At 50.7% G+C, this 27,926-nt stretch overlaps 1 protein-coding gene across 1 annotated transcript; it reads right to left on the reverse strand.

Moving 5' to 3' along the window:
• Positions 1–4,384: 4,384 nt before the first annotated feature.
• NOD2 (nucleotide binding oligomerization domain containing 2) lies at positions 4,385–27,757 on the reverse strand (the record flags this gene model as incomplete). The annotated part of the gene is made up of 11 exons (XM_082862403.1): positions 4,385–4,521; positions 6,007–6,090; positions 9,226–9,309; positions 10,985–11,068; positions 11,587–11,670; positions 13,562–13,645; positions 15,917–16,000; positions 16,232–16,315; positions 20,167–21,982; positions 25,344–25,449; positions 27,299–27,757. 11 exons carry the CDS (start codon positions 27,755–27,757, stop codon positions 4,449–4,451), a joined length of 3,042 nt encoding a protein of 1,013 aa, XP_082718529.1. The 3' UTR covers positions 4,385–4,448.
• Between the last annotated feature and the right edge of the window lie 169 nt (positions 27,758–27,926).

Consider the following 27,926-nt stretch of genomic DNA (forward strand, 5'->3'; position numbering starts at 1 on the left):
AAGCAGGGGCTACTCTTCGTTGCAGTGCACAGGCTTCTCAGTGTGGTGGCTTCTCTTTGTTGCAGAATACGGACTCTAGGCGCGCAGGCTTCAGTAGCTGTGGCACGCGGGTTCAGTAGTTGTGGCTCGCGGGCTCTACAGCGCAGGCTCAGTAGTTGTGGCGCACGGGCTTAGCTGCTCCACAGCACGTGAGATCCTCCCGGACCAGGGTTCGAACCCGTGTCCCCTGCTTTGGCAGGCGGCTTTTTAACCACTGCGCCACCAGAGTAGTCCCACCTGGGCCCTCTTGAGCTCTTTGCTCTCCATAATCTCTCCCTGGGTTATATCATCCAGGCCCGAAGACCCCATTCCCCTTTTGATGCTGAAGATGCCCATGGTGTTATATCTGGTGGTGACCTCTCCCACGGGCTCCAGACCCACGCCAGAACGTGGCGTCTCCATTTGACCTTTCTACTTAGATACCTCAAACTTGAAACTCCAAAACAGCAGTCTCTCCTGCTTCCAAACTTGTTTCCTCCCCAGTTACTCAAGTCAAAAATCTAGCAGATATCCTTGAGTCTTCACTTTCCCTCACCCCTCTCAACCATTCCATTTGTAAACCTTTGGGAATTGACCTCTAGAATATCTCTGGAATCCATCCTTTTCTCTCCACCTCCACTGATACCCCCTGATGCTGCCCAGCTGCCTCTCCCCTGCAATGGCTCCTAGATGGTCTCTCTACTTCCTCTTCTCCTCACCCTTACCTTTATGCATTCCAGTCGCTTCTCCACCCCAGAACAAGAGAGATCTTCTTTAAATGGGTTGCATTGCACCGCTTAGAACTCTCCGATGCCCTGCCATGATTCTTTCCCATGGCCAACTAGGCCCTTCATGAACTGGCCCTACCTACCTCTGCAGACCCATGTGGTGGACTCTCCCCTTAGCTTGCCTCAAACACGCTGTATTCGTTTCCTGTGGATGCCGTAACAAATGATCACAAACTTCGTGCCTTAAAACGACACAAATTAATTCTCTTACAGTCCCGGAGGCCAGAAGTCCAAAATGGGGCTAGAACAAAAGTAGCTGCAGGACTACACCCCCTTCAGAGGTTCTAAGGGAAAATGTGTGTCCTTGCCCTTTCCAGCTTCTCAAGCTGCATTCCTTGGCCCATGAGGCCCCTTCCTCCACCTTCAAAGCCAGGAGTATAGCCTCTTACTTCAGTGGTCACCTTGCCTTCTTCTTCTGTGTCAAGTCTCCCTTCGCCCCTCTCTTATAAAGACACTTGTGGTTGCATTTAGGGTCTACCCAGATAATCTAGGATAATATCCCTATCTCAAGATCCTTAACTTAATGACATCTTTAAGTCCCTTTTGCCGTGTAAAGCAACATTTTCAGGTTCCGGGGATCAGGACCTGGCTATTTGGGGGGGGGGTGGATTATTCAGCCTACCACACCCACCAAGCTCTCGTCCATGACAGGGTCTTTGTAAAGCTTGTTCCCTGTGACTGGAATGCTCCCCCAGGTCCCCCTCCCTCTTTGCATGGCCAGTTCCTTCTCATTTGGGGGCCTGTCACCTTACCTGTCACCTCCTCGCAGAACCTGTCTCTGAACAACCTCCAATCCAAAGGTTTCCCTCTATCTTGAAACTTTATTTCCTTCCTAGCACTTGACACAGTGGACCTTATTTTATATATTTTCAAGTTTACTTGTTTTCTGCCTGCCTCTCCCTCTGCCCTCCCCACCAGTGCCTTGATGACAGGGCTGGTGTCTGTTCTGTTCAGATGAATTTGCAATGCAAGATCGTGCCATGCAAACAGGCTGCTCTGTCTACTCCTCTGAGAAAGCAGCCCCCCCCCATCTTCCTCCTGATCTTCTCTATTTGAAAGAATGGTCCAGACAGAACCTGATGCCACCAACAAAGAGAACCCACCCCTATGTTCATAGCATCATTGTTTATAATAGCCAAGACATGGAAACAACCTAAATGTCCGTCAACAGATGAGTAGATAAAGAAGATACAGTGTATATATATATATACACACACACACACACACACACACACACACACACACACACACACACACACACACACATATGCAATGGAATATTACTCAACCATGAAAAAGAATGAAATAATGCCATCTGCAGCAACATGGATGGATCTAGGGATTATCATACTAAGTGAAGAAAGATAAATACCATAAGATATCAGTTATATGTGGAATCTAGAATAGGACACAAATGAACTTATCTATGAAACAGAAACAGACTCACAGGGCTTCCCTGGTGGCACAGTGGTTGAGAGTCTGCCTGCCGATGCAGGGGACGTGGGTTTGTGCCCCGGTCCGGGAGGATCCCACAAGCCGCGGAGCGGCTGGGCCCATGAGCCATGGCCGCTGAGCCTGCGCGTCCGGAGCCTGTGCTCCGCAACGGGAGAGGCCACAACAGTGAGAGGCCCGCGTACTGCAAAAAAAAAAAAAAAAGAAAAAAGAAACAGACATAGAGACTTGTGGTTGCCAAGGGGGAGGGGTGGTGGGGCAGGGATGGAGTGGGAGGTTGGGGTGAGCAGACATAAGATCTATAGAATGGATAAGCAACAAGGTCCTACTGTACAGCACAAGGAACTATTTCAATATCCTGTGATAAACCATAATGCAAAAGAATATGTACATATATATGTAACTGAATCATTTTGCTATATAGCAGAAATTAACACAACATTGTAAATCAACTATGCATCAGTAAAATAAACTAAAACGAACAAACAAAGAGAACCCACACACATGCTCTCCCTGGGCAAGGGCCCAGGGAGATGTCACAACATTTAACCAACCAGACACACACGAAACCATTCAAGGAAGCAGATTTCACCTTGATGAGCGGCCACGTGAGTCCTTGCTAATTAAATGCAGCTAAGAATTATTTCGCCAAGGCCCACTCAGGAGGCTGCTTGCCGAGGAGAACTGTTCTCAAATCTTCTCCTGTTAGAGACTCCCGGAGCCACTTGGAGAGAATGGAGGGAGGCCCAGGGGTCCTTCTCGCATTTCTCACATTTGCCGCAGCCTAAAGTTCATGCTGGATTAGACTTTTCTAAACCAAAGCCAAATGTGTTTTGATTGCAAGCCTATTTCTAAAACCTGCTTGTGCCTTAAGCAATCAACTATCTGGTTGAAACATCATGTTTCCCCCCTTCAAGTAGAAAATTGTGCTTTAATATTTGATGATGTTCAGGAATATTTTTAAATGTTTGGTCTCAACAAAGATAGCTTCGGTGACTCCATAGTTTTCTCCTCTGTGATTATGTGCGGCATAAAATTCATGGCCCTATTTTTTTTATAAAAACATAAACTTGGGAGAAAGAAACCAAGTGGTTTATAAATATTAACCAGTTTTTCACAGATAACAGTGTTTAAAATAATAACACTTGCACAGCACCTGACAGTTTAGAAAAGCTTCAACATGCATCATTTTGAAAAATTCAGAATAAACATTTGCTTTATAAGGAAGGGCCGTTGATTTTGCCCTGTAAACTTTTGATCCGTAACTTTATATCCTAAAGCATTCTGGCACATATAAAACTGAACGGTCCCTTATGAATATATTTTGGAAGTCTGCTGTCAGAGTTCAGTTCACAGGCATCAGAGTGGGGCTGTTCAAACTTCTGGCCCAGATTAATTTTAAAAAGCTGCATTTGGATGGGGAGTGGTTTCCAAAGGTTTAACTGAAGAGTAATTGATTTCACTGGAAATAAAGGTCCAGGTGTGATACCAGCTGTAGTGTGGTCATATTTTTCTTGAAAATCTAGAAGGTCTTGAAGAACACATGGCTGTCATGTGTCCCCTCTCAAAAATGTCTTAAGTACCAGAAGGAGAGCAGGGTAAATTGAAGTCCTTCCCATCCAGGATGTGTGGGGCGTTGAGCGGAATGGGAGGGCGGGAGGAGGGCTGGGGTGTAACGGAAGGAGCAAAGATGAGAACGCCAGTATTCTGAATCCTCAACCACAGAGCAAGTGGCATGTACAGGGGTCCAGGATGAGTGGAGGAACCAGACACAGAGAACAACCTAATGGGTGACCATGAGTTGAAACACAGCAGAAAGTTGCTTCCTGAATACCCCTCCTCACGTGGAGCTCTCTGCACCAATAAGCACGCAGTGGCATCCGTGGCTCCTCTGACCTGTGTCAGGATAGCCCAAGACCAGCCCCATCATGTAGAGGGGGGCTGCCCCTCTTCTACATCCCAGGATTGAATCTTGGGAAGAACTTGACAGGAAAAATAGGCTTTGGGAAAGTCTGCTCTGCGGGGCACTGTTGCGCCTTCCTCTGCCAGGACAAAGGTGACCTATTGGGCTGGCCCTGGGCAGGACCAGGTTCCATCTGAGTGGACTGCTGTCAGATGTCATCCCGTTTCTGGGATCCAAACCCACAGCCTGCTCCCAAACAAACTGAGATGAACGTTGACCTGGAGACATCAAAGCAAGAGTCTGGTGTCCCTGTGGCTGAGCTTCTCAGTTTCCTCCGGAGAGAAAGTGTTTCCTCGGAGCCTGAAGGGGATAAAGCAAAGAGAGGTTTGAATAAGACCAGGACCAGAGCAGTGTTTTCAACCGGGAAGCTGCCGCTTTATGAACTCATGCCTGGATGGCCTGGCCCTCCGGCCCAGCTGCAGCTCTCCTGGGAGAGAAGTCTATGCAGGTTTTATCTTCTGTCAGCCAGGATGGTTCATGAATCACTGTGCACGATTTAACAAGCCTTCATGGCCCTGCAGAGTCCACACTGGGCCCAGCCAGCCCTGACTCCCAAGGCTGGCCATTCTTTTTAAGGCAACAGCAGAATCTGTCAAGAATGCAATGAGCAAATCCCAATGTCCTCCCAAGCTCTGCCAATAACACCAGAACCCTTAAAATATCAACCTGATGCTAGCTTGCTCCCCCCGGACACAGAATGTGACATTTCTCAGAACTGTGCAATGGTTTAAGAAAAAAATAAAGCCCACGCTCTACCCAGGACCCGAGGACCTCACAGGCTACAGGGATTACACAATCGCACAGAAAGGAAAAATCTCTCCATCGTAGGACAGATTTTTACAAGTCTTTATTTTTAACTTCATCATTTGATAGCTACAGTTGCTACTGCCTTGATGTGCTTTTTGAGGGAGGGACAAATCTGCATATGTAAAGCAGGGTTCACGAGCTTTCAGGAATGAGGCATGTAATATACAGCAGCCGAAGGGGCCTGGCCCAAGCCAATCGGCATGGTGGGTTTTCGGGTCAGCCTGAGCCGGTCTGCCCAGCTGAGTGGGGTCAGCCTGTCCTCTACTCTGCTTAACTACTGGCATTCTAAATGGAGTTCCAGAGTGGCCAGCTTTTTTTGAGAAACCCCTGAAAGATAGATTTTTATAGGGAATGTCCTCATTTTAAGATATTGGTTTCTAGCCCAGTGCCTGAAACATATATAGTGTCATTCACTCATAACATGTTAAATCAGGAGAAACCTTTCTACCTATAATCTGAGTGATAAATCTGTATTTATCCAGGGGGAAAGAAGAAGGAGAAATCTTTGAAGTTGTGACGCACTGCTCTTTTCAAATACATAAAGGAACATGGCTTTTCATTACGTATAAGACTTGGAAACACTGGCCAACAGCTCCCATCCTGTGTAACAGCCGCCCAGAACTGCAGAGGGTCTAATACAAGAGCATTGACCTGTGAAGGCAGATGGGATACCCAGGGAAGGCAAGGGCTGAGTTCTTTTCTCTGTTTCCCTCTTCAACCACACCCCAAATCCCACACAATTGCCTAGAACAGAGACATTCCTGAATAAACGCTCATGATTTAAAAATGAGAGAGTTGGTCCCAGCTTAGAAACATGATGACATCTTTCCCAGGGAACCAGACCCATCACATGCAGAATGGGACTAAATGTCAGGGTCATAAGGGATCTTAGAAATTCTCAAGTTTCTCTCTCCCTTCACCCCAATTTATAGATTGGAAAACTGAGGGAGGTTAAAGAGGCCTGCCCAGGGGCCTTACCAGACTTCCAGGATGGTGTCATTCTTTTCAAGGGCCTGCAGGAGGGCTTCTGCCCCAAGGGAGGTGATGCCGTTGTTAGACAGCCTGGAGAGGAAGATGGAGTGGTGAGCTCTGAGGATGCTTGCTTGTCTTCTTCAGCCTGTTTAATTAAAGGAGGCTTTGGGAGCCGGCCAGCCTCCTGAAGCCCACCTGCCCCCTCAGCATGTCCCTCTCCTGCCAGAGATTCCCAGTGAGCTCATCTGCAAAGGCTCAATGCCCAAAGTGAAATGCACCCCTCTCTCCTCCATTCACCAGATGAGTATTAAGTACCTGCTCCCTTAGGAAGGAGCATGGTGGTTAAGTACGTGCATTTTAGTGCCAGACTTCCTGGGTTCAAATCCACCTTACGCTACTCCCTTTTTGATCTCAAGCAGATGAGTCCCAATTTCCTCATCTGTAAAAAGGACCTAGAAGAGTACCCACCTCATGGAGTACAAGAATTAAACAAAGAATGGCATATTCTGAAGCACTGGGCACTGTACTTAACTGATAGAAAATAATCGATGAACAGTAATATTGTCATTTAAGAGCCTTGGGGGCACAAGGACACAGACTAAAGAAAATATGAGGTTGGAAATGGGGAGGGAAGATGGCATACAGTCAGGGACAGCAGGGGGAGAGCCAAGTGGTCCCCACACTGCTCTTTTGCTCACAGCTGGCCTTCTATAATCTCCACTACCTGGCTTCCCCCTCAACAATTTCAGGAACTTCCGAGAAGCTGACCCTAAGGCAGTGCTAAAAATAACAGCAGGCAATATTTTTAGAGCTCTTACTATGTGCCACGTCATAACCTACATCACCTGGGCTCACGCTCAGAACCCTATGTGGAGAGTTCAGTTTTTACCCCATTTATACTTGAGGCAACTGAGGCACAAATCCAAGCGGGAACGGCTGGTAATGGTGGAGTTGGGGCCCAAACCCCAGCTGTCAGGCTCCAGAGCCTGCAGTCTTAACCAAGGCCTGGCACAGACCACGTCTGGAAGAAGGATGTAAGCTTTGCTTTTCTTTTTTAAGATATGTGAGAAGCTTGATTTTTATGGGGAAACAGTGGAGGAGGATACAGTTCAGTGGTGCTGAATTATAAGACTCTCGACAAGAGCAGCGTGGGACATCGGCGGCTCCCACTGCCTGGCATCTGTGGGGTTCGAGTGGGGTAAGTCTATGACAATGAGGGAGGACAAATGCGCCTCATCCGCACACGGTGGATAATAAACCAGGTATTGCCAAGAGCCGCCCTGCGTGCAAAGCCTGGGATCCCAGCGCAGACAGACCCAAGCTTCACCAGGGCCTCCGAGCCCGAGCTTCATCCGTGTGACGAGTGGAAGTGTTTTCCCCAAACACTTGGCAACTTCCTAGCCCCTGTGAAGCAACACAAACAAGTGTTGCCAGAGTGGATGGCGGGTTGGCAGCAAAGCAGACGTTCTCCCGGCTGCAGCTGTCTGCTGGTCTCGGAAGGTGAGTGTTTTCCCCGGGCCACGCTTGCCAGGGCAGAGGCCAGTCTCCTCTAGCAAAAAGGGCCATCTGCTGGTGCCCTGACATACCTGGGAAATGAGACCTTTGGCACCATGGCTGGTGTGACGCCAGCCTCAGAGAGCACCGTTCCACAAGCCTGTGGTGACCACTGGCTGGGCCCCTGCTCATACCCGCCGTCCCTCTCCTTGTGGCATGGGTCCCTGACCACCGAGTGCGCCTCTAGTGGTCCCCTGATCACCTCCCCGGCAACACCACTGCTGCCCAGCCCTCCAGCTCTGGACCCGCAGGACCTCCATGAGCTGCCATCCCCTTTCACCAGCTTCCTCCACTGCCCTCAGCCTGATCCACTTTCCATCTCTCACCTGGAAGGGTGCCAGAGCCTCCTGGCTGGTCTCCCTGCTTCCATCTTACCCTCCTTCCACCTGTTCTGCACAAAGCAATAAGCACGATCTTTGGATGATATAAATCAGATCACATGACTGCCCTCATTAAAACCCTCCGAAGCCTTCTCAATGTCCTTGGAATAAACTCCCGAATCTTTCCCAGAGCTCTGAGGCTGCTGTGGCCAGCTCCTTCCCACTCCACCATCCACTACAGTCCACGCTCACAGGCCCTCCTTCTGTTCTCAAAACCACCAAGCTCGTTTCTGCCGCAGGGCCTTTGTACTTGCTGTTCTGCCCACCTGGATTGCACGTCCCTAAGACCTCAGCATGGCGGGAACCTTCTTGTTATTCAGGTTTCAACTGAGATGTCACCTTCTTAGAGAGGCCTTACCCAGCAGCAACTCCCCTACCCTCTCCAGTCACTCCCTGTCATCTCTCTCTGGAACTTTCTTGAGAGCACTTATTACTAACAGAAATGGTCTCATTTGTTTACTTGTTCATCATCTGTCTCTCCTGTTCAAATTTAAGAGCTATGTGAGCAGGGGCCTTTTTACCACTCTATCCTCAGTGCCTCAAACAGAGCCTGGCACGGACTGGGTGCTCCAGAAACATTTCTTGCATCAATACATAAATGGATGAACGCACACATGGGTAAAAACAAGCATGCCTGCCTGCATAACACACCAAGAGGAGCCACTGGGAATGACCATCAGAATTCTCCTGCCTGAGTCAGAGAGGACCCCTGGACGGGGGGGGGGAAGGGCCCAGCCTGTCAGTCACTATAGCGGATGCTGTGGGCAACCCACCCATATTGCCTCAGCTCTCACCTCTACTTCTGAGGGCTGCTTGCCGGGAAGACCCCCATTCTCTGCCTGAGGCCTTTCTGCTGACCCCAGGAGCATGGTCAGCCGTGTTCGGGGCAAGCCAGATGTGCCAGAAAACGAATATCCCCGCAAGCACACTTCAATATGTGAAGGACAGCAGCTGGTGGACAAACACCCCCGCTGCCTCGCGCCCACAGCATTGTACCCCACAGGTCCCCAGGGATAACCGGCTTGATAACACACCTTCTTTTGGTTACTGTCCCTCCCCGGCCTCATTTCACTACCCTCTCGCCAGTGTTTGCGGGGACTACCTCCCAAGTAAACAATGTACACTGGAACCCCTGCCTGGGATTGGGGGAACGCAGAAAAAACAGCAGTTTTCTACCGGGCCACCTCCTGTGAGTTAGCCAGGTTGGGAAGCCTCCCAGATCTCTGATTCAGAAACACCCCCTCCCAGGGCCAGTCATTACTGGCCCAGCTCCTGCTTACAGGTTCCTTACTTCAGGACTTTCAAACTTGAATTCTTCTCAAGTCCTTTCGCGAGACAGCACACACCTTCATCCTGGACATGGTTCTCCTCCAGGCTGGGAAGAACAAGGGAGAAAACCCAGTTGATATGGTAATGTTTATTATGGAAGATGATGCCAATAAAAATGAATGCATGTGCCCCCCCCCCAGTTAAGAATATCCAACATCTGAAAACCCACATTTACCAGTAAAGTAAGAACAGGCCAAGCAGGGTATGAGGGTTCTCAATTCCTGGGACATCTCTGGGAGAGAATTTGCCCCAGGGCTCCTTCACATAAGAAGTTCCCTCATGTCCCAGTGACTCAATACCCATTTTCCCTTTCTTTCTCATTAATGGAAGGCTAACGTCATTGGGAGCAGCCATGTGCTTGGTGGAGAAACTATGTTTCCTGCTCTCCACTGCAGCCAGGGTTGGCCAAGTGACATCCACATGGCCACCAACACATAAGGAGAAACCGACAGATGGGACCTCTGGGAATGTTCTTTGAAGGGGAGAGACCCAGCCTTTTGCCCTTCCTGGATATAGAGACTGAACCTGGACTACAGAAGGAGTGCTGTGGGTGCTGCAGCAGCCACCTTGTGACCATGAGGAAACCAACCATGAGGATGAAACCACACGCTAAGGATGTGAAGGATTAGAGAGATAGAGTCCAGACCCCTGCTGGCCTCATGTAGCTGCCATACCAGCCCTATGCTGCCTACCTCCAAACTGCATGTACATGAAAACATCAATCCTTTACAAGTGTAAGCCACTGTAAATAAAGGTATTCCATCACTTGCAGCCTAATGCAGTCATGACCGATACACTCACAGTAAGGCACTCCTCTAACAAGAAATTCCAATCAGGATATACTCAATGGTACAATGGCAGTGCTAGTGAGCCCTGGGCCCTGCTAGTGGGCCCTGCAAGGCCCATTGGCAATATTCATTTTGTGGCCATGCTCATAGGTTTCAGTGCCTTTATGCTTCCCGGAAAAATCAAACATTCAGCATTTTACCTCCCTGATATAATTTGGAACTGCCCAGAATATGTCAGAAGAAGGCTAGACAAGTGGCAGCTAAAGGATGGAAAGCTTGGAATCAGGATAAATATGATTCATGGTTCATCTTTTAACTTCCGCCAAACTCCACTCCACCTTGCAAGTGACCCTGACTTTAATATCCAGTGTCCTTAGGCACTCACATTCACCTCGAAAAGACAAAACAGCAGTCATTGGAGCAGCAGCAGCAGCGAGAGTAGTAGAAATACTGTCACTGCTACAATTTCACATTTATGGAGTGCTTACACACACTCCAGACACTGTACTAAGCTCCTCACAAGCATTACCTCATTTAATTCTCACAAAAGTGTTTTATAGTGGAAAGCATCCATACTCTCATTTTACAGGTAAGAAACTTAAGATTCAGAGATTGTTACTTAACTTGCCTAAGATCACAGCAGGCCTTGAAGGTCAGCTGGCTGGATTCCAGAGTCTGTTCTCTTAACCATTATGCCCCAGGGAGGCAGTAAACAAACCAACAAACCAATCAATATAATTAAATGAAAAGAATTAGCACCTATATGCCAGGCTCTATAAGCTTCATGTCACCCAGGACAAAGACAAACACAATCACCCAATCATTCAGTCATCCACCTTTGTCTTACACACACAATGGCTTCCACAGATGAGGCCAGAGAATGAAGAAAGGCTGATGTCTGCCTCTCTAGAGCAATGAATCTCCTAAACTCACCAGAGTTCTTCCAGGGCCATGTTCTTTTCCAACATCAATGCTAAGGCTTGAGCGCCCACACTGCCAATGTCGTTCCCCACCAGGCTGGATGTAATCAAGGAACAAAAATATGTCAGAGCAGGGAGGGATCTCGGAGATAAGATAACCCATGAAGTGCAAAATGCATGGCACACATTGCCCCATGTCCTAGTCTGCTCCGTGTCAGACATCACTAATTGATTACAGTGCCAGACATCACTAATTGATTACAGTGCTCTTTTTCATTAAGCCCAGAAGTAGCTTTAGAATCCTTCCCAACATAATGTACTGGGCAACCCCCACTAACAGACTGGAGTTGGCCCTTGAGCTAAAGTGTATCTGATCTAGCCCAAGACCTTCAGTGTACAGATAGGGAATCAAGACCCCCGAGAGGAGAAGTGACCCAAAGTCACCCAGAAAAACTCAAGTGTCCTGATTCCAAATCTAGTGGTTTTTCTTTATCATCCAATTATCTAATACAGGGGGCTAAAAATGAAGTTCAAAGGTCTCCAGAACTGGCCCAAGCGCCTCCCTCCTCCTATTGGCTCCCCCATGACACTTTCAGGACAAACACTGAGGCATACCTGAGCCACCTCAAGCTCCGGTGATCACCCAAGGCTTCAGCCAACGCCTGGGCTCCCCTGTCGCCCACCTGGTTGCCCCAGAGCCTGAAAAGTCCAACAGAGCCAACAGACAGTGTCAGTGAGAACCTGCCATGTGTTCTAGACAGGTGCCTTTCCTCTCTGTGGCCCCAATCAGAGGGGCAGGACCACCCGATCCCAGAAAGGTCTCAGGGGGACTCCTAGGTCCCAGCAAAGTGAACTTGCCTCCGTTTTTGGAGGGATGGCCAAACTTCACTCAGGTTTCTTTAGCTTCTTTAAATCAGGCTTACAAAATAGTGAGAGACCCACCCAGTGTACACCCTCAGGGACGAGGAACTCATTCTCAATGCCAATTCATGGTTGTGATATTTTTTTCCTGACATTAGATCAGACGTGCTTGTGCTAACTGCCACCCACGAGTCCCTAACTACCTCTGGGACCACCCAGAACAAGGCTAACTGTTCTTCCACAAGCCAGCTCTTCATTTCTTCCTCCTTCTTCACATCCCCAGGCCCTTCACGGCATCTAACTCCACCTTTTGGCTCATACACCTCAGACACACCCTAATTTGGACACACCCCTTTTCAAAGGTGAAGCCCCGGTCACACCTTGGGACCTGGCTATTTTACGTGTGGGAAGTTAGGCTGGACCTGTAGGTGCCCACGTGAGCAGAGACAGTGGCCCTGAGATGCTCACTGCACTTTCACTCATTAGGTGAATAGTTACTGAGCTCCGGCCCTGTGCCAGCACTGCTCTGTGCTCCGGGGATGTGACACTGTAATAGCAAAAACCCTGCAAACAACCTGAAGTGTGCATCGACATGCAACCAGCTAAACGCATCACGACATCCACCGGAATACTAAGGCAGCTGTTCTTTAAAAAATGAGATCATGTCACATGAGAAAAATGCCTACAAGAAAAACAAAATGCAAGCTACAGAACAGTTTGTATCATATGATAGTGTTTGGGATTTTAGCACAGGGCCAGGCCCAGACAGGTACCTTAATAAATAACGTGTTGAAAGATAAACATCCCCCGATGTGCAAGATGTGATCTCAAGCAGGAAGGAACTCGGTGGGGCCGTGGCCACCCTTTCCTAGACTCTGTGCTGCTACCAATGCATCCTGGAAAAGGTGCTGATGTCTCCAGCAACGCGGTCCCACTCGGGGCTCAAACCGAGCTGGAGGGCAACTTGCCTGCCTATAAAATGGGTTGGAACACCCAGCCCTAAGGTCATTCTCTCTTCCTACAGTCTTGGGTTCTAAAGCCCCCAGTTATTATCAAATGGATCCTAGTTTACACCAGGAGAAGATAGGACAGGAGAGGGTCTGCAGGGAACTGTACAGGTACAACACTGGAGGGTAACGCTCTGCCCAGCAAACAGAGGAAGCCCCACTCAGGGGCCCTGAGGTCTGCAGGACTGCCCTCCCTGCCTGCGTCTGACCCCTCTCCCCTCCCTGGCAGGCCTGATGACCCTACAGGTGGCAAGGGCTCTGCAGGACTTGGTGCAGCCCCTCCCATCCTGGGTTCAGTGTCCGAACTTCCCCACTTCCTTCTCTCTCCTTGGCTCTCACCCCAGGCCGCGCATCATCTGGGGAGCTTTTTAAAATTACTGATTCCTGGACCTTGTATCTGGATATTTCATTTAATTGGTCTGGGGCAGGCAGTGGCATTCTTCAGGAGCTCCCAAGTGGTTCCAACCTATAGACAAAGGTGAGAAGCACAGCCCTAGCACCCTCGAGGACTTCCTGCCACCGCTTATGGGCTCTGCCCTCCCCCAACCCTGACATCCTGAACTTCCTGTTTATTGAGCTCCAAGCAAGGCAGAGGCAGCCTAGGGCCACCCACGCTGTCCTTGCCTCGCCCTCCCCACTGCAGCCTGGGCGGCCTCTGGGGCCTTTTGGCTTCGCCTGCCCCTGAATCCTCACAAGCCCCTCCGCCCCAGAATCCCACCTACCCCAGGAACTGCAGGGAGGCATTGGCCCTGAGCCCCTGGGCCAGCACCTCGGCTCCCGCGGCTGTGATGTGGTTGTTCCCCAGCCTGGAAGGAAAAGACAGAGGAGGCTGAGAAAGAGAGCAGGATGGGAGGACCGTTAGTGCCCTGAGACTGGGGTCTGGTGGGGGAAGTGCGGCCTGGACAGAGAAACAGGGAAGAAAGCTTTGAGGACTTCTCTGCAGGATGCAGGAACCAGCCCTCCAGTTCCAGCTGGGCAGACGCAGTGCGTGCTGCTCACGCCGGGGGAACTCCCTCAAGGCTCCTGCGGACTTCATTTTCCACCAGCAAAGGGAAAGGAGTGGAAGGGCCTGTTTTGCAAAGCAATGGGACAGGTTTGAGCAGGAACCACAACAGGCAGCCGCCCAGGAAGGAGGCTTCCCCCAGGGAGCAAGGGTGACTCACTGTTCCACTCTCTCCTCGCTGGACCCTGCCTCCCCCCTGCAGCCTTCCCAGATTCATTGTGGCTGCCCGGTAGCCTCTACCTGTTTGGAAAGGGCCTGGAGCGGGCCAAGGTGGCTGAAAGAAAGAAAGGGATCCTGCTAAGCCTTCGGGCAGGGGTCAAGGAGGGGGTCTCAGCAAAATCCAGACACCTCAGAGAGTTTCAGGGAGGTTCCCAGAACTCTCACCCACAGCTCGAGGCTTCCTGGAATAATAATACAGTTTCATCTTTCAAAACACTTTCACACACTTTAAGCCACTCTGGCTGGCAACGATCCTGTAGGGCAGGTATTATTATTCCCTTCCGGAAGGGGTGTGGCAGCCTTTCAAACCTCTGAGCTTCCTGGGTAACGAAAGGCCCCAGCTGCCTTGCTGGGAAGTCCGACGTCCCCTCTGCACCAAGGCCTGTTTCCAACAGGCTGCTCCCAGCCAAGGACTGGAAGACCTGAGACTCCTCTGCTGGGCACACTGGCTGGAGGACTCCCCAACAGCCTTCTGTCCTCTCCCCGATCTGCACTTGGGTCTAAGATGCTTCCTCCCACCCCTCCTTCCTTCCCTCTCTCCCTCACTCAGGGTCAGACCTACACTGCAGTCGGCCAACTCTCCCAGCCTCCCCCAGCTTTCTTCCCCAATTTTCCCTTATAGGCATTTTCCCCAATAAATGTGTTGCACATCTAATCCCTCCTGGGAGCACTGGATGAACAGAATAAACGTGCTGAGAACTTACGTGATTTACCCACCATCTTTCAGGCACTAAGCTCCCTATAGAAAGCACTCACTATAGTGTGCCAGCTTTTGATGTATGTTAACTCGCTTAATCATCACAACAACCTATGAGGTAGCTATAACCATTATCTCCATTTTATAGAAGGGAAAACGAGACACAGCGATAGTGGGCTGACCCAAGGTCACACAGCTAATGAGAATTCAAATCTCAGGGATGCTGGACCCAAACCTTGGTTGGTCTGGCTCCAGAGCCCTGTGCTCTCAACTATGATGCTATATTGACCAAAAACACAGGTCTCAAGTTCTGGGTGCACCACCTTTCTGCTACCCTACAGCCCTCCCTGGAGGTTGGGCCAGCCCAGCTCTGGCCACAGCTGCTCTCGGGTTCCAGAGTTGGGAGGAGCAGGTGGTGGCAGCAAAAGAGAGTCCTTGGTACAGAATGACACCTCCGGTGTTGGTCTCAGCAGCCCTGCCTGAGACGGAGTCAACAATTTCAAAATGGCAGCTCCTATCCCTAAACCCAGCCCAGCAGGTAGAAAGAAGGGATGGAGGCAACTCCTCACTTTGTCTTCTTTTACTGCCTCATAAATCCAGGAGGCAAGAATATCCCAGAGAGAAAGAGAAGCCAGGCCAACCCAAGGACTAGCTGGAGGGGCGACACAACAGTGTCAGATGGGAGAGAGACTCCAGTTGAGGCCGAGAGGGCTGGGAGCAGCAGAAACGCAGACTTCCCAGACTGGAGCCCCCCAAGCAGTAAAAGGACCTTCTGAGAACTTTTTGGCAACTGGCTGCCTCGCTGTGGTGACGAGTGACGGCTGCATTCCGCCCCCTGCCAAGCACGTGCTCAATGTACATCAGGGAACTCGGACACCCCAGAGAGCTGGTGACACTCTTAGACACAGGGAAGAAAAAGGTCCTGGAAACCCTCTTCAGTCCTGGGAGATAAAGGTCAAAGGGCAGGAAGCCTCGGCGGAACTGGTCCAGAGTTTGCTGGGGCGGTCACAGCACTAGTGAAACCCTGCTCACAACGAGACACTGCCCCTGTATTCAGCGAGGAGATCACACGCCTCATTATGAGCCGAGACCAGACCAAACTGATTCAGTTGTGGGGATGAGAAACAGTCTCCAGGGGTAGGGAAGCCCCAGGCTCACCTCAAAGCCAAGAAATTCTGCTTGCATGCGAGGAGCTTGGCCATGGAGTGTGCACAGCCGTCGGTCAATTTGTTGTTGAAAAGACTGGAAAGTTCCGAGAGAGAAGAGACATGGAGATGAGATGAGGCACAGTGGACAGCGGCCACCCAAAGCCCGGGTAGCCGGGTCCCTCAAGACAGGAGTCCCCTGTGCCCTCCGGCCACGCAAACATCCCTGTCCCAGCCTGTCCCTTGCTCACAGCTGTTGCCCAGGCGGCATGGCCTGGAGTGAGGCTGGGGACACGGGGCCAAACGTCCACGGCCCAGCCTGACTTACGCTAACTTCTGCAGCTGCTCACAGCGAAGAGCATGTTCAGTGAGCTTGCAGATGCCTCGGTCTGAGACGTTGTTATCTCGCAAGCTGAAAAAAGACAAAATAAATAAATTTGAAAACAGAGCCGATGAGAGAGGGGAAAAAACGAACAAAAGCCCAAAAGAGACCTTTGCTCAAGCCAGAAGTGCCAGCACCTGTGCTTCTGGGAAACGCCGCAAGGAAAGAGCACCCCGGAAAAGTGGAGACTCCCCCACGCCTGGCCCGGGTGCTGACGTCACTCACTCTGTAGGGTGGGGGGCTTCGGAAGTGGGGACCCAGAGCCCACGCAAATAGGTAAATAGACAAAGAAATAAAACAGACTCTCGGGCCCCTCCCCTGGAGCTGGTGAGTCTGCAAGTGTGGGGAGGGGCTCAGGGACCTGTGTATTTTAATAACCGTGCCCATGATTCTGCATCTTCAGGCCAACTTGGGAGGCCCTGACTTAAAGGTTAACACCTCAAGCTCTCTGGAGTCCCTCAAAGGAAGTTCTGATCCTGGCAGCCACTTACTAGCTATTTGCTGGTCCCTTTATCTGTAGAAAAGGAAGGATGGTAATGCCGACCTCACTGGGCTCTTGGTGAGGATTTAAAGAGATAGCGCACATGAAGCCCTGTGCGCACCTGGCACATAGTAAAAGCTACCTGTAATATGATCACTGGCACGTGTGGAGCCCTTCCCAATAGTAACAATATTTAATCTTCCTTAACCTTTTTTTTTTGTTTTTGTTCATTTTTTTTTTCTTCTTTAATCTTTAATGAAGTAGGTACTATTCTGTCCACCAGGGAGAAGGAAACTGAGGCCCAGCAAGTGAAGCGCCTTCACTAAGGTTGCACAGCACCTAAAGGATTGCTGCCTAGGTTTTCTGGCTCCAAAGGCCACTCTAAACGATGCCGTTGTACAGCCTCTCCCTTCCGGCCTGCTCTGGGCTCTTAACGTCAGATTCATGCATTGGTGGATCACAAAATCAACCCAGAAGGTTTAGAGCAGCATTTTTAAATTGGAAAAAGAAGAGGAAGGAAAAAGAGAGCAGAGTGTATCACGGCTAATAAGTCATTTTGCGAAATTTCAACCTGGCGTGCCCGTGTGCTTTCTCACACCCTCTCTCGCTGTGGGTCACAGTCAGAAAACTTCGAAAGCCATCGCCCTAGAGTCAGAATCGGGGTCTAAGGAAACCTACACGCATTGGGGCACTTTGTGTATGGGGCTTCTCGAAGCCTGAGGGTTTCGGTTGGCATGGAAACAGCTTCAAGTGGGAGAGATGCAGCTTGGCACTGTGGGAGAGGAACCTCTCTCTCTCTTCCCCCCTTCCCGCCTGCCCTCCCTGTCTCTGACTCTTTCCCTCTGTCCCTCTGCCCCGCTTCCTCATTCACTATCTGTCTCTGTCTCTTTCTCTGTCACGCACAGGAAATGCCCACGCAGCCACCTCATGGTTTCTGCCCCTCCCCGGTAGCAATGGCGGTTTCAATACCAAGTGTGTGGGGGGTAAATCTCGGTGGAACTTGGTCAGGGACTTTCACTGTTAATGGAAAATCAGGCTGGTTCCCACAGAGCAGCAGTCTTCACAGTGTGGCCTCTGAACCGCTTGTAGCAGAATCACTGAGTTAAAAACCTAGATTCCAGGGCCCTCACCTCAGACCTACAGGATGGAAACCACTGGGAACAGGCCCAAGAATCTGCATTTCCACAAGTCCCGGTCTGAGCGTTAGAACCAGACCATCCTGGTCTTTCTCTGAAACTCGAGGCAGGGCCCCAGCCTCCACCCAACCCTTCCACACACCGTGGCAGTCACGTGGGCCTTCCCAGCCCAGGAGAAGGGGAGCCACTCATTCTAGGGATCCATCTATGAGGATTATCCAGACCAGAGGTTCTTGACCCCCTGGGGTTCAAGGACCCTTGGGAGAACTACTTTGGAGGTCCATTATCCAGAAAAACACACATTCATATTTCTATCAGAACAGCTCCCACAGACGGGTCTCGAAATTCCTGAGTGAATATATCATGATTCCTACTTCCTGGGGAACTAGGGTATTGTGCTGCCATCTTCCGTCTACCCGGCCAGATCCGCTCTCCCCCTTCTCTGCCTGGCTCTCGGTGGGGAGCTGATTCCAGTGGACTACATCTCAGATACCCTGCTCCAGCTCCCTGTGGGTTAAGGCGACAGTGGGGAGGACAGGAAGGCCAGGGTTTACCCCCAGCTCTCGCCCTTCCAGGCTGCTGCAGCCTCGGTCCTTCCAGACAGACCTCTGGGCTTGCTCCTCGCGGCCAAGAGCCACTCCTCCCATCCCCCACCCCTTCAGGTCTAAGAAGGCCAACAGCCCTGTCCCTACCCCATCCCCACTGTCAGCGGCCCCAGGACCCTGCACCGTCTCTACCTGCTCTTCCTAACTCCTGCCCAAGCTTTTGTAAGCTGTCCCTTTATTAAACTCTCCTCAAATCATCCAACTTAGCTTCCTCCCTATATACACATGTTTATCACATACATTAACTATGTACCATATACATATTAACTCTCTATGATATGTTATATATTACATTATTATTGCACTGTATTTACAAATCTATGACCACGGTCCTGATAACAAAGGCCACCACACAGTTTCTAGTAGAGATCCATGTGTTTGGCTCCGTGCAGAAAAAAAAGTCTCGCTGCTTTGGCCCAGAGAAGGTAGGTCACCCTAATAAAGTCAAGGAGAGGGTTTCTTCTTTGCTCAGGGTCAATCTAAAGTCACCTGGGGTAGACCAAAAGCCCTGGAGAGGCTGTGAGTCAATTTCAAGTTAAAGCTATAACTTCTGCATTCTCAGAGGTTTAAAGCAGGGAGCAGGAAGGCTGGAAGGGAAGCTGGGGAGCCTGCAGCATGCTGGCCACCTGACCTGGGCACACCCTCTGCCCTCATCCGGCCCAAGATGTGAAGAGAGGCCCACGGGGGCTGGGGCAGAAACATGGGAAAGCTCACACCTTCAGACAGGGGCTGAGAGCGGTAAGGGCCAGGCCCAAATCTCTGCACTACATAAGGAATAAAAAAGCAGGTGAAACTCTGTGGCCACATTCTATCTCTTGGGTCTCGAAATTTCCATCTCATTGGGATTTTAAAGACTCTCATGGGACTATGGGATTAACAGATGTACCCTACCATATATAAAATAGATAAACGACAAGGATTTACTGGATGCCACAGGGAACTATATTCAATATCTTGTAACAATCTATAATGGAAGAGAATAGAAAAAATATATAGACATAGACATATATATGTATAACTGAATCACTTTGCTGTACACCTGAAACTGATACACTATTGTAAATCAACTATATGTCAATTAAAAATAAATAAATAAATACATTTTAGAAGATAAAATAAAATCTCTCATGGGGTGCAAGTCGCCTTTGATTTGGAGGTGGTTCCTACACATATTACACCCAACTTTGCCTGTGACTTAAAGGTTGCCCTGGTGCCTCTGAAGCCCGTCCACACACAGGTTGCTTGTGGAGAGCAGAGACTGGTAACCAGAAAGATGTGATTTGTGAATCCTAGCTCTGCCATCTCCTATGTGACCCTGGACAAGTTACCTCATTTCTCGGAGCCTCTAATTGAGGACAATGGGGAAAATAATGTCCCTGCCTATAGCCCAGGGTGGTCATGGGGATTAAAGGAGGTATTTCTGGGAAGAGCGTAACACAGTGCCTGGCACGTGGACCATTTCATGAATTACGACTATCGCTATCATAAGTCGAAACTAAGGCCCAGACTGGGGAGGGGACTCGGCTGGGGTTGCACCAAAGGGGTCGCAGGGCCTGGGGCTGGGCCTGGATTCCTGGCTCCCAGCATGGGGCTCCCCTACCTGCACCCCGATGGTGGCATTCCCCCTGTGCCCAGCCAGCATCGCCCAGCAACACTCACTAAAGAGCCTTGCAGACGCCGAGGCAAGGCAGCAGCTGCTCCACACCCATGTCGCCCACAGAGTTGTGGTCCAGCTGCAGGGCCACAGGCTGCTGGAGGTGCCGCAGCACAAAGGCCAGGGCAGCACACTCGGCCGGGCCCACGCTGCAGAATGTCAGCTTGAGATGCCTGACGTCCAGCCTACGTACAGCCTCCCGCGCCAGCCGCTCCTCCTGCATCTCATACAGGCTCCGGATGAGCCAGATGAAGCTGGGCATGGCATGCACGCTCTTGGCCTCGCCCGGCACGGCTGGTGGGATGGAGCGAAAGTGCTTGCGGAGGCTGCGGGCCAGACACCACCGGGTGCAGGCCTGGCGCCAGAGCAGGGCCTTCTCAGACACCTGGCACTCGGCCAGCAGGCCCCGGTGCTCCTGGGACAACAGCCCCGCCAGGAAGGCCGCTGTGATCTGGAGGTTGTGCGGCTCGGCCCCCTGCAGCAAAGCGGCCACGCTGCCTTCTTTGCACCCGGAATCCCGCATGTGCAGTTTGGACAGCACCCCGGCCAGCGGCGAGCAGCCAGGCCCGTGACAGTTGAAGAGGTGTCTGAGCGAGGATGGCGGCGTGTCGGCACTGAGAGCGAGGTAGAATGCAGCAAAGAAGCACTGGAAAGTGATGTGCAGGAATTCCAGGGGGGCTGTACTCCCAGGCACGACCGTCTTGGCACGCACCAGGAAGCCAAGAGAAACCTCCTCACTGTCGACGTGTGCTGCCTGCAGCTGCCTGGGGGAAAACACGTAGCAGCACGTGCCCAAGCCCCACAGAGCCAGGCGGCCGAGGTGCAGGAGGGTGAGGAGACTGCCCCGAAGCAGGCCAGCTCCCAGCCCATGGGCAGCTGAGTCTGGCGGGGAGGCATGCAGCAGAAAGTGCTGCAGGATGAGCAGGTACATATCTGTGGTGGTCTTCGGGGACACCCCGCCCTGCAGCAACAGTTCCCGGTGGCATTTGGACACCATCCAGGAGAAGACGGGCAGGTGGCACAGACTGTGCAGGGCCGAGGTGGCTCTGAGGCAGCAGATGAGGCGCTCGGCCACCCCAGGCTCGCGATGGCGCTTCCTCAGGTACAGTTCGATGCCCTCTTCCGAGAAGCCCTTGAGGTTCAGCTCCGTGCGCACGTGCTTCCTGAGGCTCGCCGACACCGCATCCGGACGGCTGGTCAACACCTTGCGGGCATTCTTTAGCAGGTTGCCCTGCAGAAGGTTGAAGAGCAGACTCTGGACAGACGTGGGGGCGGTCGGACAGCAGTGACGGTCTCGATCCGTGAATCTGAACCTGAACTCGTCAAAGCCGTCGAAGGTTAAGAGGATGCGCTCGGGGTGGTCGAGGAGGACCTGGAAGATGTCCTGCTGGCCAAGGTCGGGCCAACAGCAGTGTTCAAAGAGCAGTGTCCACACCGACAGTGGTTTCGCCAGGCACTGCAGCTGCCGGCAGCTGAATGGGAAGACGAAGATAAATTCCTGGAAGGCCCTCCCTGAAGCCCAGAGCAGGTGCAGCTGCTGCAGAAGCGTGCTCTTGCCGCTGCCCGCCTCGCCCACCACCAGCAGAGTGTCCGCGTCTTCGTTGAGGTGGCCGCGGGTGCTGAAAAGCTCCTCCAGGCCCAGGGTGGCGGGACTCTGCTGCAGAGGCCCTGCCATGCCCGCCTCCGTCCGGATCTCTAGAACATTCTCTGTATATATTTCCTCCAGGCAAAGGCTCTCTGTCCCATCATAGGTGCTCAGGAAGCGAGACTGAGCCGATACCATGGTCCTCAGCTTGGACAGGTACCTCTTACAGGCGGCATCTGGAAGACAGAAGAAACAAATGAGGTGGCACCATGATGAAGATGGGACCTGACCAGAGGGTGGGCTGCCTGGGGGAATGGGATGTGGCACACGGGCGGTGCTCATCCTGGCTCTCCACTCACAAGCTAGGGACTTTGAGGTTGGTCACGTAACCTTCCCAAGACTCAGTTTTCTCCCCTGTGAGATGGGAGAAGCAGTGGTTCCTACCTTACAGGGATAGGGACCCATGTAAGAAACCATGGCCCAGTGACGATCATGCATGGCGGTTCTTTGTTCAGTGTCCCACACAAAGCGGTCAAAAGACATTGCCTAGCACCATTGTCATTACTGACATTGGAAAGAGCTGTAGAAGATTAGAAGGAGCACCAGGCTGGGGTCAGAAGACCCACATTCTGCTGCCGGTCCCACCATATTGGTTCAGGAGCTTTAGACAAGTCCCCTCACCACTCAGCCTCAGTTGTTCTTTCTAAAGGCAAACAAACTGGGCTTAGGAGCCCGGTTTCTGAAGTCAGATACACCTAAGTTTGAAATCCGGGGCCAGGGACTTCCCTGGTGGTCCAGTGGTAAAGAATCCGCCTTCCAATGCAGGGAACGTGGGTTCGATCCCTAGTCAGGGAACTAAGATTGCACATGCAGCAGGGCAACTAAGCCCGCGCCACAACTACTGAGCTCGCACACCTCAACCAGAGAGCCTGGTGCGGCAAACTACAGAGCCCACGCACTCTGGAGCCTGCGCGCCACAACTAGAGAGAGAAAGCCCACACGCCACAACTAGAGAGAAGGCCACGCGCCGCAACGAAAGATCCTGCATGCCACAACTAAGACCCGATGCAGCCAAAAATAAATAAATAAATCTAAAAAAAAAAGAAAGAAAGAAATCTGGGTCCACCATCAGCTTGGGCAAGCCTCTCATCCTTTCTGGCCTCAGTATTCTTATCTCTAAAATTGGAGACAATTCACACCTTGAAGGATTGTTTTAGAAAGAAATGAGATAAAATAGAGTTTAGAAGAATGTTGACATATGGTTAACTCTCACAAAATGGTGTTGATTATCATTATTATTACTGGGTATGATAGGCACAACAGTGGCCCACATCTTAATCCTCAGGATCTGTGAATGTTAAATTACTTGCAAAAGGGACTAGACAGATGTGGTTAAACTAAAGACCTTGAGATGGGAAGATGATCCTGGATTACATGGGGGGAGCTCGCACTGGATTGTGTCAGGGTCACTGGGATGCTCCAGGCAAGGACTTAGACAAGATTCCCCGATAAATATACACTTCCCCATCCTCCTCCTACAACCCTCTGCAATAAAAATTCTCATGTCTAGGATGTGTCCACAGAGCTGCTGTTTTTCCTTTATCATCCTAATACCAGCATGAGCAAAACACTCCCTGTGTCAGGGGTTAGTTCTTTTTATAGGAAATGGGGAAATTATGGTCCAGAATCCCAGGGCGGTGGGACCTCAGAGCATCACAGCCTCACTGCCCCCAACCAGGTACTGACCCATTTGCTCTCAGCTCAAAGACTAACAGGTAATTCTTACAGAGTGTTCTGAGCACACTGAAGCTGTACTTATGGTCGTCCAAGGGACACGCCTTGTGATTGTGCTTCCTGTTCTCTTCCCAAAGCTGATGATCGTCATTGCTTTTTTTTTTTTTTAAATATTTATTTATTTACTTACTTACTTACTTGTTTGTTTGGCTGTGCCAGGTCTTAGCTGTGGCAAGCGGGATCTTCGTTGCCACATGCAGGATCTTTAGTTGCAGCATGTGGGATCTTTTAGTTGCAGCATGCAGGCTCTTAGTTGCGGCACGTGACATCTAGTTCCCTGACCAGGGATCAAACCCAGGTCCCCTGCATTGGGAGTGTGGAGTCTTAACCACTGGACCACCAGGGAAGTCCCTGTCATTGCTCTTAATGCCATCTGGATAAACTAGGAGCACTGAACGGAGACCGAAATATACATATTTTCTCAATACTCTGATTTCCCATGCAGGTTTTCCAGCTGCTATCAAAATTCTCCAGGAAAAAAAATGTATCTCTCATTTTTTTTTTTTTTTTTTTTTCCAGTACGCGGGCCTCTCACTGCTGTGGCCTCTCCCTTTGCGGAGCACAGGCTCTGGACGCGCAGGCCCAGCGGCCATGGCTCACGGACCCAGCCGCTCCGCGGCATGTGGGATCTTCCCGGACCGGGGCACGAACCCGTGTTCCCCGCATCGGCAGGCGGACTCTCAACCACTGCGCCACCAGGGAAGCCCCTATATCTCTCATTTTAAAAACAAACACATGTCGGTCATCACTTTTGGGATCGTCACCCTGGGGAATCTGGCACCATGGCACGGTGTTACAATGCGTGAAGAGCCAGCTGTGCTTGATGATATCAACATTAAACATTAACCAGGGGTCAAGCCAGGTACCACGCTCTGGGCAGCATCCCGTCACAAACCGACGTCTGTGTTCTGTTCTCAGATGAGAGGGCGCACACCCAGGTGCCAAGCACAGGCTTCCGACATCCTTCCCACAAGCATGCTCACTGCCCAGAGGGCAGGGCCCAGGGTGATAAATCCATCTGTCAGCTCCAGGCGCAGTTCAGGGACCCTGGGTGCTGATGAGGCTTCCTGACGGCAATGTGGGAATAAGACACACCAGGCTTGCATCCTCTCTTTACAACCGACAAGCTCTTCTCCCAGGAAAAGAGGAAGTGTAGGTGCAGACGGCCTAAAACCAGATCCATCCTCCCCTACCTTGTCACTCAATCTCCCTGTCCCCGTTTCCACATCTGTAAAGTGGAAAAAACAACACCTACTTCTCAAGTTTGTTGCCAAGGACAGACATCGTAAATTAAGCACCTGGCAGGATGCCTAGGATGTTCGAGCTGGGCCATCCAAGCCTCTCCTATTCCTGAACTGGGTCGGTGACCATGTGAAATGAGAGATATCACATTATCTAAATCCATCTGGCTCCTGAGTTTCTGATGATGAGTAGCTAAACTGCAGAGATCAAGAGATACCAGCCATTAAAAAGTGTACCCGCATCTTTCCAATACAAGAGTATGGCTAGAAAGGAACAGCTGTATTAGCTCTCAGGACAAGGTACCTCCAGTGATCGCTCCGCAGCGCAGGAAGAAATAAAAGCAAGCCCTAATACTACACACATTAATCCAGTTAATCCTCCCAATAGCCCAGTGAGACAGTGGTGATGCTGCCCTTAAAATGAGGAAACTGAGTCTTAGGGGGGTTTGCACAGCCAGTAAGTGGGATTCTGACAAGTCTCATGCTGGAGTTTTTGCTCTTAAGCACGAATCTGAAAGTCTTTCTTTCCCTTTCTGATGAACTGAGAAGAACACATATATACCTTCAAAAGGCAGGGCCAACGGGACAGGTAATTCCTGAACACATTGTAGAAGGAAGGCAGCCAACCCATTCGCCTTCACTGTGGCAAGATCAAGGAGCCTTCTTGCCTGTGGGGAAAGCAAAAGTCATTATTTCTCCAGAAAGGCGGATGGAGAAGTGTGGGAAGGTTTCTACTGATTACGACAATACCATGGGCATCTCTCTCCCACCACAATAAAAGGCCAGAAAGACATCCCTAAACAAGATGCATTTAAAGAAGTCAATACAGTATCGGGTAGTGAAATGAACAGTTGAATATACACATCCAATCTGGTTCCCGCTCAGGACCCACTGAAAGAGTGAATAACCGAAAATAGGGGGAAAAAAAGAGCCATAACCCTATAAAGGACAGGAAAAACAATTCTGGAAGATGTAAATCACTTGGTTGAGAGGTGATTTCATTGAGTCTCTATAATCCCTCCAGGGCCAGCGTCAAGGAGCTAGTGCTCAGGGTACAACTGTAGGTTTCAGGTGCACTAGTGAGAGAGGACCAGAACATGTCTGCTCTATAAACACTTGAACATAAATACTACAAATACTTTAAACCAGCCTTGAACAGACTTATTCCATCAGTCTCAACCAGGCTTACCTAAACTCACGTGGACACCAAATACAGATTTTAAAAAATAGACAAAAACGGTAACTAGAAAGTCCCCCAACCCAACCCACCCTAACACTGCAATGTAATTCCAGTTCATTCATTCAATAATTCATTATTTCTTCAACAAGTATTTCTTGAGTGCCTACCACGTACAAGGCTCTCAACACAATAAGCTTTAAGACAGAGCCTGGCACGTAGTAGGCATCAAAATAGATTCTGGATGAATAAATTAATGGTGAATGAATTAGTCAAAGCACTGTGTCCAGCACTGGCCCTCTCATGAACTACTGTGAGCTTTTTTTTTTTTTTTTTTTTTAGCAGTATGCGGGTCTCTCACCGCTGTGGCCCCTCCCCTTGCGGAGCACAGGCTCCGGACGCACAGGCTCAGCAGCCATGGCTCACAGGCCCAGCCGCTCCGCAGCATGTGGGATCTTCCCGGATCGGGGCACGAACCCGCGTCCCCTACATCGGCAGGCGGACTCTCAACCACTGTGCCACCAGGGAAGCCCCTACTGTGGGCTTTTTCAAACCACTTTTCTGGGACTCAAATTTCCCAATCCATAAAGTGAGGTGTTAATGACTGTTCCATCTGCATCATGGGAGGCCTGAGGTTCACTATTTGGGGGAAAATAAAACAAAGAGTTTCAAAAATACCCAAAAGACACTCTTCTGTTCTTGTGGAATGTCACATTCAGAGGCAGTTATCCAAACTCCAAACGTCTATGATCTAATGCAATTTCCTATTAGAAATCCTACGTGGGCATTTAAACTATATTAGTACATAGTATGCTATATTCATTATTAAACACAGGTTTAATTTAATGAATTTTTATCATCTGTTGAGCTATTCATTTAAAGCAGACAGCATTAAAAGTGTACAAGTACAGAATATCACTGATAACAGAATTGACAGTAGCCAACGGTAACGTTAAGGAGCGCTTACTACGTGCTAGACACCGTGCTAAGAGTCACGTAGCTCACCTCATTGAATGCTCCCATCTGTGTTTCACAGATGAGGAATCCGAGACAGGAGAGATGAAGGATGGTGAGTTTCCATAGAGAAGCCTAAAGTCACAGGCTTTGAGCCTGCGTCGTCCTGACTCCAGAATCCAAGATGCTCGCCACCATATAACGCTGCCTCTCGTCAGAAGTGGCATGATACCAAAAATCCAGAGCAACTTTTTCCTGCTTGGCTCCCCTTAAAGGGGAAGCGCCACGACCCAGGTCTCCCCGCAGGGCCGACTTCACAAACCAGTCTCGGTAACTAAGCACGCTTTTCCTTTGAATTCTGATGAGCAAAGAGGGAAGAGCCTTACCCGCTGGGATGACGTGAAGATGGGCCGCCTGATTTCATCACATTCGTACCGGCTGATGAAACCCCGCGCCTGTGTCAGGTCCAGCACGCCCTCCACGTGGCCGTGGAGTCTCCTGACGATGGCTGGCCGGTGACTCTGCAGGTCACGGGCTGGGTGGGGTGAGTGGGGCTCCCAGCAGCCGGGAAGCTCGGGGGGCTGTCTGTCAGCCTGGGTCTCCCGCACAGCCGCAGTGAGTAGTTCACAGCCCCAAGCACCCTTATTCCAGACAGTGTCCAGGAGGCGCCTGGCCAAGTGGGAGACAGGCTGGCCCAAGAGGCTGAGTCCCTCGTAGTCCTCCCAGGAGAGGACTTCCCAGGAAAGCAGCCAGTCCAGAACGCTCTCAAAGCCCTCCAGGGACCCCGAGACCAGCAGCTCCACCAGCTGGCTCCTCTGTGCCTGGAAAGCGTCCTGCGCGTACATTTCACAATCTGTGGAGGAGAATGAGGTCCAGTGCAGGACTTCTCAGGAAGCAGGCAGGCGGCAGTGGAGAGGGCAAGTCAGCCCCACCCTGAGACCAAGACGGTCACAGTTCTACCCTCAGACATTACCAATGCAGCCTCCCCATTGTATAGATGTACAAACTGAGGCC

Source organism: Leucopleurus acutus (genome assembly GCF_964270905.1).
Source record: "Leucopleurus acutus genome assembly, chromosome: 20".
NCBI lineage: Eukaryota > Metazoa > Chordata > Mammalia > Artiodactyla > Delphinidae > Leucopleurus > Leucopleurus acutus.